The sequence below is a fragment of the Carcharhinus amblyrhynchos genome, chromosome 9 (assembly GCF_965287045.1).
Source record: "Carcharhinus amblyrhynchos chromosome 9, sCarAmb.v2.hapA, whole genome shotgun sequence".
Taxonomy (NCBI): domain Eukaryota; kingdom Metazoa; phylum Chordata; class Chondrichthyes; order Carcharhiniformes; family Carcharhinidae; genus Carcharhinus; species Carcharhinus amblyrhynchos.
This window is the reverse complement of record NC_137332.1, coordinates 36,407,951-36,420,336: the sequence shown is the minus strand read 5'-3', so window position 1 is coordinate 36,420,336 and position 12,386 is coordinate 36,407,951. Positions and strand designations below refer to the sequence as shown.

Below are 12,386 nucleotides of genomic sequence, written 5' to 3'. Positions count from 1 at the left end.
TACTGAAGGGGGATAGAAATGTAATGAATGATATAGTTGTAAAAGGGGGTGGGACAGAATAGAAGGTCAGGGAGACAGCGACTGTATCTACCCTGTCAAAGTCATTCAATCTTAAAATATTTCAATAAGGTCACAGCTCATTCTTCCAAACTCCAGTGAATAAACATCTCGAAAATGTATCTGTATCTATGCCCCTGTCCACATCAATGGAGATGAAGTAGAAATAGTCGAAAGCTTCAAGTTTTTAGGTGTCCAGATCACCTCCATGTCCTGGTCTCTCCATGCGTATGCTATAGTTAAAAAAGCCCCCAACTCCTTGACTTTCTCAAAAGGTTAAGGAAATTTGGCATATCTGCCACAACTTCCACCAACTTTTGCAGATGCACCATAGAAAGCATTCTTTCCAGTTGTATCACAACTTGGTACGGGTCCTCTGTCCAAGACCGCAATAAACTACAAAGGGTTGTGAACGAAGCCCAGCCCATCACTCAAACCAGCTTCCCATCCATCGACACTGTCTGTACTTCCTGCTACCTCAGAAAAGCTGCCAGTATAATCAAGGACCCCACACACCCCGGACATATTCTTTTCCACCTTCTTCTGTCAGAAAAAAGGGCATGTACCAACCGATTCCAGGACAGCTTTTTCCCTGCTGCCATCAGACTTTTGAATGGACCTACCTCGCATTAAGTTGATCTTTCTGTATACCCTAGCTATGACTGTAACACTATGTTCTACATGCTCTCCTTCTCTATGTACAGTATGCTTCGACTGTATAGCATGCAAGAAACAATACTTTTCACTGTATACTAATACATGTGGCAATCAAATCAAAATTTGAAATTAAAATAAAAAATGCTGGAACTGTTCAAGTCAGACAGCATCTGTGGAGTGAAACAGAATTAATGGATTCTCCAATTTCACTGTGTTATTAATAGGTTGTGCTGATGCCAGAGAATAACGTGCAAGCCTAAAAATCCATTTTGTGCCTGGTGCCAAATGGTTTGCAATTCTCCAGGCCCCTTGCTAATAACGCAAACTGTTTTGTGCCTATTTTCACCCAGAAATGACATGAGGATGATTAGCATGAGATTGACTGCATTCAATATCATTAGTGAAATCAGCATGCAACCCAGCCCCCTCCCAGAATGCAGCCACCTCTATGGCATGACGTCACACTGGTGTGAACCACTGCTGGTCCTGTAAAGTGTAGTTCAGGCGCAGCAATTGTGAGGGAGAGTGCGGTGAGTATTGCCATGCACCAACTTTCAGGGTGCAAAAGGGTGGGTCAGCTGCTCTTGTGGTGTGGATCCCATGGGCTCAGGAACTTGGGGGAGCCCATGTTGGGCTGAGGGACCTCAGAACGGTGTTCGCCCCTGGTGTGGGCCCACGTGGCAAGCATTTCCCCTTCCTGATGAAAGACCTCTGAGGGATTCCAGAGGTTGAGATCAAATCCCACTGATGTCGCAGTCTCCACCCTGCTACCTCTTGGCTGGGAAGACTCCGTGTTTTAGCGTGGACTTCCCATCCCAGGTTCCACCAACAGTCACAAAGAACTGGCAGCTGATGCCCCAATCAAGGGAGCTTGGTAAGTGCTAACACAGCTCTGCACACTGCATGAACGCTGCGGTGGCCCCTACAGTGGCCTCCTGTCATGTGGAAGTTAGGACACCTCCCTACCATCTGTCTGACCTGGGTGCCATGTTTGGAAGTCAATTTGCACCAAATGTCCAGGTGGGTATACAAAGGTTTCTACTGCAAGGGTTCCTCACAGAGGACCTTCTAACAGCCACCCTTATGCTTATTGTGAGCACCAGAGTTCTGGGCACAGTTGGCCTCGTGCTGCCGCTGCTAGCCTGTGATATTGGGAGGGGGGGTGGGATGCAGCTCTGTGCCGAACATTAGCAAACACCCAACTTCAAGGGGTTGCAGAAGGCATCTCGCTATATTGTGTGAGGAAAGAGCTAAGTCTAACATCTAACAATATGCCCGGGCTGAAGGCATCACTGGTGTGCTGCAGGTTCAGAGACTATAGACGGCATGCACATCACCCTGCAAGCTCCATGGAATTAGGGAGTGCCCTTTATCAACAGCAAGCGGTTCCTGTTCGAGTGGAGCCTGTGTGACCACCTTGCTAACATCCTGGAGGTGTGCGAATGCTTACCGGGGAACGTGCCCAACAGCTACATTCTGGGACACTCCCTGCGATCTTTGAAGAGTACCCTGGATTGCCCGGATGGTTCATGATGGACAGGTGACACTCACTGAGGTTATACCTGATGACGCCAGTGTGGAGACCGAGAACACTGTAATGAGGCCCACATTGCCATCTGGCCTGTCATTGAGCAGTGCATTGGGCTCCTGAAGATGCAGTTCTGCTGCTTGGAGTGCTCTGGCTGGGCCCAGAGCACTCCAAGCTCTGATATGGACAGAGGGTCTGTCCATATCATGGTGGTCTGCTGTGTGCTCCACAACTGACACAGCAGTGGGCTGACATCCTGGGGGAGGAGGAGGACCAGGTGGATGCCCCTGCTGAGGGGGCATAGTGTGGAAGACGAGGCTGACCTGGAGGAGGCAGAACCAGTGGCAGAGCAATGGTCTGGCTGGGCAGGAGAACCAGGAAAGCCCTCGTCAGGTTCTCATAGTTTCAGCCACTAAGAGGCGTGGTATCCAACATCTCCAAAACCCCCCTTCCCCCCTCCAGAAGCAGACCTTTAACCCCCAGCATCCTTGTCCAAACTCACTGACACCCTTTTCCCTGGGAAACTCCAGGGGACGATGGGGAAGTTGGAATGAGATCCAGAAGCCTATGCATCACCTGGCGCTGCCAGTCCTGGAGGCACAACATCACCTGCTCCATGGTGTGCAAGCCCTCAGTACTGGCCCCCGGTGTCTAAACCAAGCTCTGGAGCCCCTCAGCGTGTCTCTGATTGGCCAAGCCCTTGAGGCCTGCAACAATGGCCCTGAGACTCAGACATGCCTTGAACCCTGTCTCCCACGGCTAGCATTTCCTGACCCAGGCTTTCCATTGCCATCCTTGCAGTGTCAGCCTGGATACCACACAATGCCGGCACCATCTTCTTCACCTGAAGGCTGTTAGACCCCTCCAAGCAGCCTCGCAGTTGCTAAATTGTTTCCAACACCCTCTCCGCAGTCCCCAGTTCTGTTTCTGCATCCCCAGAAGCTCTATTGAACATTCTTCAGTGGCCCATCAGACCTCTGCCTGCCCAATCCTCAGAGATTCCCATCTTCACATGACATGCATCAGCACCTGTGTGGTGCTCACCAGAAAGTGAAGTTTCTCTGCTAATTCTACCCACCGAAATCTCTCTGCACTGATGGATGGTGCGGCTAATGCCTGGTTGATGCTTTCCTTGGAGCTTTCCTCTGAGGTGTTGGTGTTGGGGCTGCAGGGATTGCGAGGTGGGTGGGGGTGGGGCACTCCTGAGGCCCTGGCCTCACCTGGCTCCTGCAAGTGAAGACACATGGGTCAGTGCTGGGGAGGGACGGATATATGGGCAAATTAATACTTATTTGAGAAGGGTCTAAATGTCTGAAAGTTTTGCAGATCCTCACTTGTGTGTGTGTGTGCTAACGTCACCTTTGCTCACAGGCCTCTCTGGCGGCTCCTCTGTGAGATCTATCACTCGTTCCTCAAAGGGGATCAGGAGTCACAGTCCGGGGATTCCACAGCCTGACTTCTCCCGCTCACTGCAATTACTAGCCGTCTTCTCCTGTGGAGACATAAGGGGATGATTGAGAACTTGATAGCTGGCTGCTGGTGTGGAGGGCGGTAGGAGAATGGGTAGTCTAGCTTGGCACTGTGCCTTGCTATGTAGGGGTTGTGATAAGGGTGTCTGAGGGATTTGAGGACACTGGGATGTTTTGGGTGATGGACAGCCATGGGATGTATGGGACTGAGCCGAGGTGAACGTTCCAGGTGTGACAGATGAGACTGATACCAGGACGGGACTAGTGGACATTCACCTTTGCCAAAATAAAGTTATGCATCATCATGTGACATTGACCTCCAGTCCTGTGTGTTGGTCTGTGGACACTGACTGCCGCAACTGTCACATCCCAGGCCACGTTGGTGTCCCTGCTCCTGAGTCATTATCCGTATTGAGCTACAGGATGACCTGCCTCTCCTCCATGGTGTCCAGCAGCTGTCCAAGCTCTTCCTCGGTGAACCGTAGGCTCTTCTACGTGGTGTTATCTTCCTGGCATGACTGGCTGAGTGCAATGTTTTAAGGTAGTTTGCCCCTTGATAACAGTGCACAGCTGTGGCCATCTCAGGCAGATCACCTGCCTGGAGACTCCCTAATGACGTTATTTATTTGATGGGTCAGTGCGTTAAGTGTTGAAGGATTGCGGAGTGTGCTGCTAAGACTGGCACAGATCACTTCATTATTCTCGTCATTATGACACTTCAAAATTTTTTGGGAGAATTCCACCCAGTGTTTCAGATTGATGATCCCTCTACAAATGCTGTTTGACCTGCTGAATATTTCGAGGATTTTCATATTTAAAAAATGAAGGTTTACTGACACTTGCCACAGAACAGCCATTCATTTGCTTGTTAACAGCTACTCTGGCTATGAGCTTACAACTGGAAAAGAGAGCTGCATGACTCCAAATCTACATGAGCAGTAGTTAGAGCTAATTGATTTGGTGCATGCTGTTCTAGGAGTTGCAGCGAGGCATCAAATTAATGATGCAGTATAAAGAAAACTTTATTCATTGCTCTTTAGCTCTACACCTGGGCTCACAAGTACTTAGTTGGTCCAATGCAAAATTACTGTATGCAATAAAGTGAAAGTGAATTAATGCATGCCTTTGTGTAGAGGGGAGAGCTTGCATTGTCTGTTTATTCCGCCCGTGGCATTTTTGTTTGTGTGTATGCATGTGCAGAAGATGATTACTGTGACCTACAATTAATTTGTTCTTTTTCAATTTAGGGGTCATATCTTTGAAGTTTCCAGAAGTCCCCACAGTGAAAGCAACGTGTGCATTCTTTGTAAGTATTCCTCCTATGGTGCTCTGACTTTCCTTAATGAAGAATGTGCTTGGGTGTATATGAAAGAACAACATTGTTCAATGATTTTAGACCACAGTTTCTGCCCTTTGTTTTGATTGTTATTTTGTATGTGTTGGCTTTAATCTTTGGAATCTCATAGAAACTCAACAGTGCGGAAAGAGGCCCTCCGGCCTATCGAGTCTGCACCGAATATAATTCCACCCAGGCCCTACCTCCATACCCCTACATATTATACCCACAAATCCCTCTAACCTATGCACCCCAGGACACTAAGGGGCAATTCCTTAGCATGGCCAATCAACCTAACCCACACATCTTTGGACTGGGAGGAAATCAGAGCACCCGGAGGAAACCCACACAGACACAAGGAGAATGTGCAAACTCCACACAGACAGTGACCCAAGCCGAGAATCGAACCCAGGTCCCTGGAGCTGTGAAGCAGCAGTGCTAACCACTGTGCTAGCGTGCCGCCTCATTTGGCTGACAGTTGTTCATTGTTCTGCCATTCGCGTCTCTTCTGGATGTGCCTTGTATTTATTTACTTGTCTTAGTATCACTCCATTTGACTGTGCTCTACCAAATCTTCATTTTAATTTCTTTCATCTTCCACCTTATCTCAGGCCTTCCTTTTCATTATTTTTCCACCCTTCCCTTTTTGGCCAACTGAAAACTATTTCTAACTTTTCTCAGTTCTAACAAAAGGTCATCATTGACCTGAAATGTTGGGTGGAGTTCTTCTCCCAAAAATATTCTAAAAAAATTCACGTGAAAACTGGAGTAACTCGCACTGTTTTTTTCAGTGGGAATCCAGAGAAGAATCTCCCACACTCTGTGTGCACTGCAGAGGCCACCAGCATGAGTATCAATGAATTTCAGGGGGTGCGCCATATTCCCACGAGAGGCTGAAATCAGTGCACTGAGCAGGCTACTGTCTGTGCACCAAGCTGCCAGTGCAGAGATCAGTGCATGCTTGGTGGCCACACATTAATGGCCTCCAAATTGCTGACCAGCTCCAGTCTCCAGCCCACACCAAACGTTGGCCTCCTTCCTTCCCCCATTGATCTTGACTGCAGAGTGACAGCGGGAATCCTCCCCACAACAATCACTCCTAGGTTCTGTTCCCATGTGTCACGCCCTTTGGCATTAGCACTTTGCCCCATAGGCAGTGCTGGGGGCCCAAGCCCTGGCACTGCCAGGGTGCTGCTGTCCAAGAAGTACCCCCGTTGCCAGATCTCCTGATGCCCCGATTGCCTGCCCATCAATCCAGCAGGGCTGGGCCGCTAGTAGCCCCTCACTTGCAGGGAACTGTAATCCCTGCTGGGGTGAACCACTCTGTCGGGGTGGAAGATGCTAGTGGGCCCGGAGACTTCGGTCTCAGACCCAATAATAGTAATTAAATTGCATTGAAATGCAGACTTCAATATTTACCCCGCCCCTCCGGTGATTTCTGGTGTGGAGCAGATGCTGCTGGAAATCTAACACTGGGAAACACAATCTCAGTGGGAACGATGGGCAAATCCCATGCGGTGGGATGGGAGAATCTCCTCTCCTCTCCCTCTCTACCCCCCATCAACGTTGTTTCCACAGTTGTTGCCAGACCTATTGAGTATTTCCAGCATTTTTTGTTTTTAATTACATTTTAATGTAACAGTTTCTTAGTCCTGTTACATTCCCAAGTTATTATGTAACATTATTTTATTGGAATTGCCTTGTCACAAAGACATCTTAAAGTATATTATGATCATCTTTATCAGTAAAGGAGTAACGTAAGCTATTAGTTTACAACATTATGTAACTACTAACACGGACATGATGTATCAACAAAGATATCAAAATAATACCAAGAACATGTATACTAAAGGTGTTATTTTCCCCGTGTTTCTTAATCACTTCTCAGCCTCTTGGCTAAAATCAAGTGTAGTATCAACATGCTGTGCTTGGTTGAAGTCATTAGGTTACATTTTAGCTTTGTTTGAAGCAATTTTTAAAAGCAACATCTCGGCCTTTTGGCTAAGAAGCAAATGAGATCAAGCCTTGGAGGAGGAGCTATGCCTGCTCCAATCAGCTTGGATCATGTAGATCAAGCCCAAGACAGGAGGTGAGAGCCCTGTCTTGTCAGCTTGGATTGGAAATGTCTCAACTTGTTGAGACTCTGAATTGGATTTGATTTGATTGAATTGGAATAAAATAAAAAAAAAATGCATTCTGGAATCTCTTGTGTCTTAATTCATTTTGGTAACTAGACTTTAATTAGCAAGGTTCAAATGGTTATATTTTCTTGCAAGCTTGAACGATAACTTATTATTTGACTGTGGGGAGTAATCGTAGCTAAATCTGGCGCAATATCTACGCATTCAATGCCAATAGATAAGATAGCAATCAGAAGTGGAAACCCTCACTTTTTTTTCTGGTTTATCTAGCTGAGGGATTCTAGCCAGTCACGCTGTTTCCATCAATTAAGGGATTGACCCCCTTCTACAACATATGGTACAGTTTGGCACTGGGGAAGTCACTCAAAAGAATTTTAATAGGGAATGTTATTATTATAGTGTATTGATGTATTTTTCTCTAGCTAATGTTAGTGAAAAGGTACATTTAGTATAAATATCAGAGAATAGAAGAAAAGTATCTCTAATCATATCAGGCGTGCTATATCACAAGAATTGCGGTTAATTATGGTTAATCACAAGGTTAAGTAAATCATAGAGCAGAGGGAAAACTATTTGTGATTTAAAATATAACCTTTTCAACTTTCACCTTGGTTCCATAATCACCGCTTAGCATGATTTCTACATTTTGTTTCTTTCTACCTAGTACATTGTGATTAAATCTTTGGTAACTGTCTTGTAATATTACAAGTGTTATTTTGTGGCAAATTGCTGTTTGTGTTACAATTTTAAAAGGAAATGGAAATCAAAATTTTCACTTTTTTGGTAGAGATTGCCTAAATGTGAACTATTTTAATTCAGTAACCTGTTTTAATTATTAGTATAGCTGTATATCAAATGCGTGAATAATAAACAGAGGTGACTATTTCTGCGTTGTAAAATTGTACCTATGTCAGCTTCACAGTATGCGTCACCTGTGTACTGTTTAAAATTTTACATGCTATTTGTTTATTGATGGGTACAAGCTGAAAGATTAAAAATTTATTTCTAGTGTACTAGAAATAAAAATCAAAATCAGATGTAATTAAAACCAGATATAACCTGCCTTTCATGTGTAAGACAACTCGCTCATTCCAGATATCAGTCTAGTAATACCACCACCACCACTGCTGTGCGCTCCCCCCATCCCCCCGGCAAGCCCTATTCCACCCCCCCACCAAGCCCTATTCCACCCCCCCCACCAAGCCCTATTCCACCCCCCCCCCCCCCGCAAGCCCTATTTTCCTTCCCCCCCCCCCCCAAATAACTCCATGCGTTGACCATGGTTAACTTAACCTACACATCTTTGGACACTAAGGGGCAATTTACCATGGCCAATCAACCAAACCTCCAATAAGAAGACCAAAACTGCACACAAATGTGGCCCTAATAGCTGAAATTTCACACCCTTACTATTTCTTTTTACTTGGGTGTGAAAAACATGATTTATCTAAATAGTGATGTATTGGGAGCTGCAGATGTACATGTGTCAGGGTGTCCTTGCACACCAGTTAGTGGAAGTGGAGATACAGCTGCAGCAAGAAATTAGAAAGGCAAGTCAAATTGCCTTCATTGATAGAATAATTAGGTTTACAAGTAGAGATGTTTTCCTGCAGTTATACAAGGCCTTGATGAGACCACAGTTGGAGTATTGCGTGCAGTTTTGGCCTCCCTCCCTAAGAAAGGATATGCTTGCCATAGAGGGAGTGCAGCAGATGTTCACTAGGCTCATACTGGGATTGGCGGGACTGTCCTATGAGGAGCGATTGGTTCGACTGTGCCTGTATTCAATACAGTTTAAAAAAATGAGAAGAGATCTGATTGAAACGTATAAAATTCTAACAGGGCTGGACAGATGAAATGCAGACAGAATGTCTTCCCTATTGGGGATCTAGAACCAAAGGACACATCCATTTAGATAGACCATTTAGGACTGAGATGAAGAAGAGTGGTGAACCTATGGAATTCTCTATTACAAAAGACTGTAGTAGATCAAGTTACTGAATGTATACAGGAAAGAAATTTTTTTTAAAGATTTTATTAGCATTAACTGATATGGAGAGAAAGCAGGAATATGGCATTGAAATAGAGGATCAGCCATGATCATATTGAATGGCTGGACTGGACTACTCCTGCTCCTAGTTTCTGTGCTCAATTCCTCTCATAATAAAGGATAGCATTCCATTAGCTGCCTTGATTATGTGCTGCACTTGCACACTAGCATTTTGTGACAAATGCATTAGGATCCAAGATCCCTCTGCATCTCAGAATTTTGCTGTTGTTCTCTGTTAAGTAATACTCTGCTTTTTTTATTCTTCCTGTTAAAATGACCAACTTATATTCTCCTACATTATACCCCAACTGCCAGATTTTTGCCTAATCATTCAACCTAGCTGTATCTATCTAAAACCACCTTATGTTCTTTTTGTCACATACTTTTGTGCCTATCTTTGTGTTGTTTGAAAATTTAGTAGGTAAGCTTTTGCTCTCCTCAAGTCATTTATGTAAATTGTAAAAATCTACTTGTGCACTCTCGTGCCTGCATTCTTGTGTGCAGGCTCATCCTCATTGACTGTGGAAGATTAACCTTGTCTGTGAGTTCTTAGACCCTTCCCCCCCCTCAAAGGCATCCCCATGACAACATGAATCACATGGGTCTGTATCCAGGTAGGCATGCTGATTAGCTATCCTTGAGAGCCCAACTCTCTTCTATCTCGGAAATAAATTGACAGTTAAAACACAACTGTTTTCAGTCTGGCATTCTCAAAAAATCTCTAGGAATTTGACTCTTAGTCTATCCGCTGTCAGCACTCAGGCTGCTGCCTTTATAGCCAAGTGTAAATACCTTCCCAGCCTCTTCCCTGTAAGATAATTTCGGCCTCCTTTGATCTTTAACAGTCAAGCCACTCAGGTTTTCTGTCAGGCAGATTTCAGACCAGGTGTCTCAATCTCCTTAATTTTGCCTTAATGACACTGTCCCAAAGCATCATGATCTTATGAACCTCAAAATTGTAACAATTTATCTTTATATATAAAATATAGTGGTGAATGGAGTGAGTCACTTGGTGTTCTTGATGACTCGCAATGTAATTATGTACAATTAAAATCCATGATGCCTTCATGTCACTGAAAAAAATCAGTTATTCTTTTCTTCATTTGTTATTGGTATTTCCTCCACTAGACTGAACTGCTGCCACGTTGTCGGGAAATACAGCCTATTGGCTTAGTTGTCCATGAAAATGGGAAACTCTTGCTACAAGCAACTCTAGAAGTAAGTAGCTTTGGAAAATATTCATATGATTATGGCCTCGACAGTTAGTTATTGATTGGCAGCTTGGACAGGCAGGCGCAGATGTAATCTTTTGTGGAGATGTGTTTTGCGCAGATTAAAGGAACACAGATGTAAAATCAACAGAAAGCTGCTGAAGAAGGCAAAGGAATAAGGTGACCTGAGAGCACAAAATAGATAATCTGTGAATATACAAGCAAAAAGAGATAAATTTGTAAGAAAGGCCAATATGATTTTGGCTTATAAAACCATTTGCCTAAGAGCAAAATGCTTAGGATAAATTTGTGTAGGACAATTTGTAGGTCACCTTCAAAGCAAGGTGTATAGTTTTGAAGTTGCCATTATGAAAAACAAATTAAAGCCATGAGTGTAGATTCACCAAAAAGGTGAATATGAGATGAAAATTATAGTTATTTGGAGAGACTTGTACTGGGATTGTTTTCACTGGAGCAAATAAAGTTGCAGAGGTTTTTAACAATCATGAATAGTTTTGATAGAGAATAGGGAAAGATTATTTCCCCTGACAGGAGTATTGGTGACAAAGAATTACCAATTAAAAATGGTTTCTGAAATTGAGGAATGTCCATACACAAGAGCATGGTTTGCTTTGCCACAGGGAGTAGTTGAGGCAAAGCTCATTCCATCTTTTCAGACAAATGGATAAGCAGTTGATGTATTCAAGTGGCACATACTCAACAATAACCTACTTGCCAGTGTTCTGTTGGGTTTCTCCAGGATCACTTGATTCTAGTCCTTAACACAAAGGTGGTCTTCGACCCAGTATGATGCCAGGGAGTCTCAGTAATACTGATCAATAATGATCAGAAAGCCAATTATTTAATCATTGGAGCAGAACCTAACACATAGGAAGATGGTTGTGATCATTGGACTCCAATCATTTCAATCTCAAATTATAAGAGTCCCTCAAGATGAGGTACTAGGCTAATTGCAGCTCATTCAGCAATGATCTTCCATTTATCATCAGGATAGAAGTTGGACTGATATTTGCAGTTTTCAGCTCCATTTTCAATTTCTCATTAAAATCGAGCAGTCAGTGAAAAACACAAAAACTTGAGTTGCTGAATGGCAAGTAAATGCATGCCACACTAGTGTCAGCTAATGGTCATTACTGGCTATTAGAAAATCCATCCATGCCCCCTTCACATTCAGTGGTATTACCATCAGCAAGCCTTCCGCTAACAAATTCCTGGGGCTTACCAATACCAAAATATCAACTGGATCAGCCGCATAAATGCCGTGACTTCTAGAACAGGACATCAGCTTCATGTTTGCAGGAAGTGACAAACTTCCATTCTACTCAAGGTTTCGCCACCACCTTTAAAAACCTTGTGTGTGATGGAATGCTGTCCAATCGTTCAGATGGATGCAGTTGCAATGACATTCATGATCCTTGACACCATCTGGGACAAAGAAATTTGCATCCACTAGGCTAATTGCCTAACCCCTCTACCATCACATACACTAGCTACAGTCTGTACCATATACAGGATGTATTGCAGTAACCTGCCAAGACTACTTTAGTTCCAAACCTGGGACCTGAATATGTAAAGATAAAAGCAGTAGGTGAACATTGCTGAATCAAAATCATGGAATCCTCTACATAGCTGCTTGTGGGAGCCTTTTGCCACTTAGACATCAGTAATTCAAGGAGACAACTCACCATCACCACCTCGTGGGAAACAAGGGATAGATAATAAATATCAGCTTTGCTAGTGATGCCCGCATCTCAAGAATGAACTTCTAAAAATAATACAGGACTGTGAGAAAACTACATGGTAGTGTGACTGGTAATAGAACATAGAAACATAGAACATTACAGCGCAGAACAGGCCCTTCGGCCCACGATGTTGCGCCGACCAATTAAGAGAAAAGCAATGACCCTCTAATCTAA

At 44.1% G+C, this 12,386-nt stretch overlaps 1 protein-coding gene across 2 annotated transcripts in view; it reads left to right on the top strand.

The window, feature by feature from the left end:
- The window catches only part of ipo13b (importin 13b), a 135,854-nt gene that overhangs the window by 115,077 nt on the left and 8,391 nt on the right, over nucleotides 1-12,386 (top strand). For both annotated transcript variants that reach the window (XM_080195449.1, XM_080195448.1), the window contains 2 exons: nucleotides 4,959-5,017; nucleotides 10,367-10,456. In XM_080195449.1, the coding sequence (XP_080051575.1) occupies nucleotides 4,959-5,017; nucleotides 10,367-10,456 (149 nt within the window). The remainder of the gene's footprint in view (nucleotides 1-4,958; nucleotides 5,018-10,366; nucleotides 10,457-12,386) is intronic.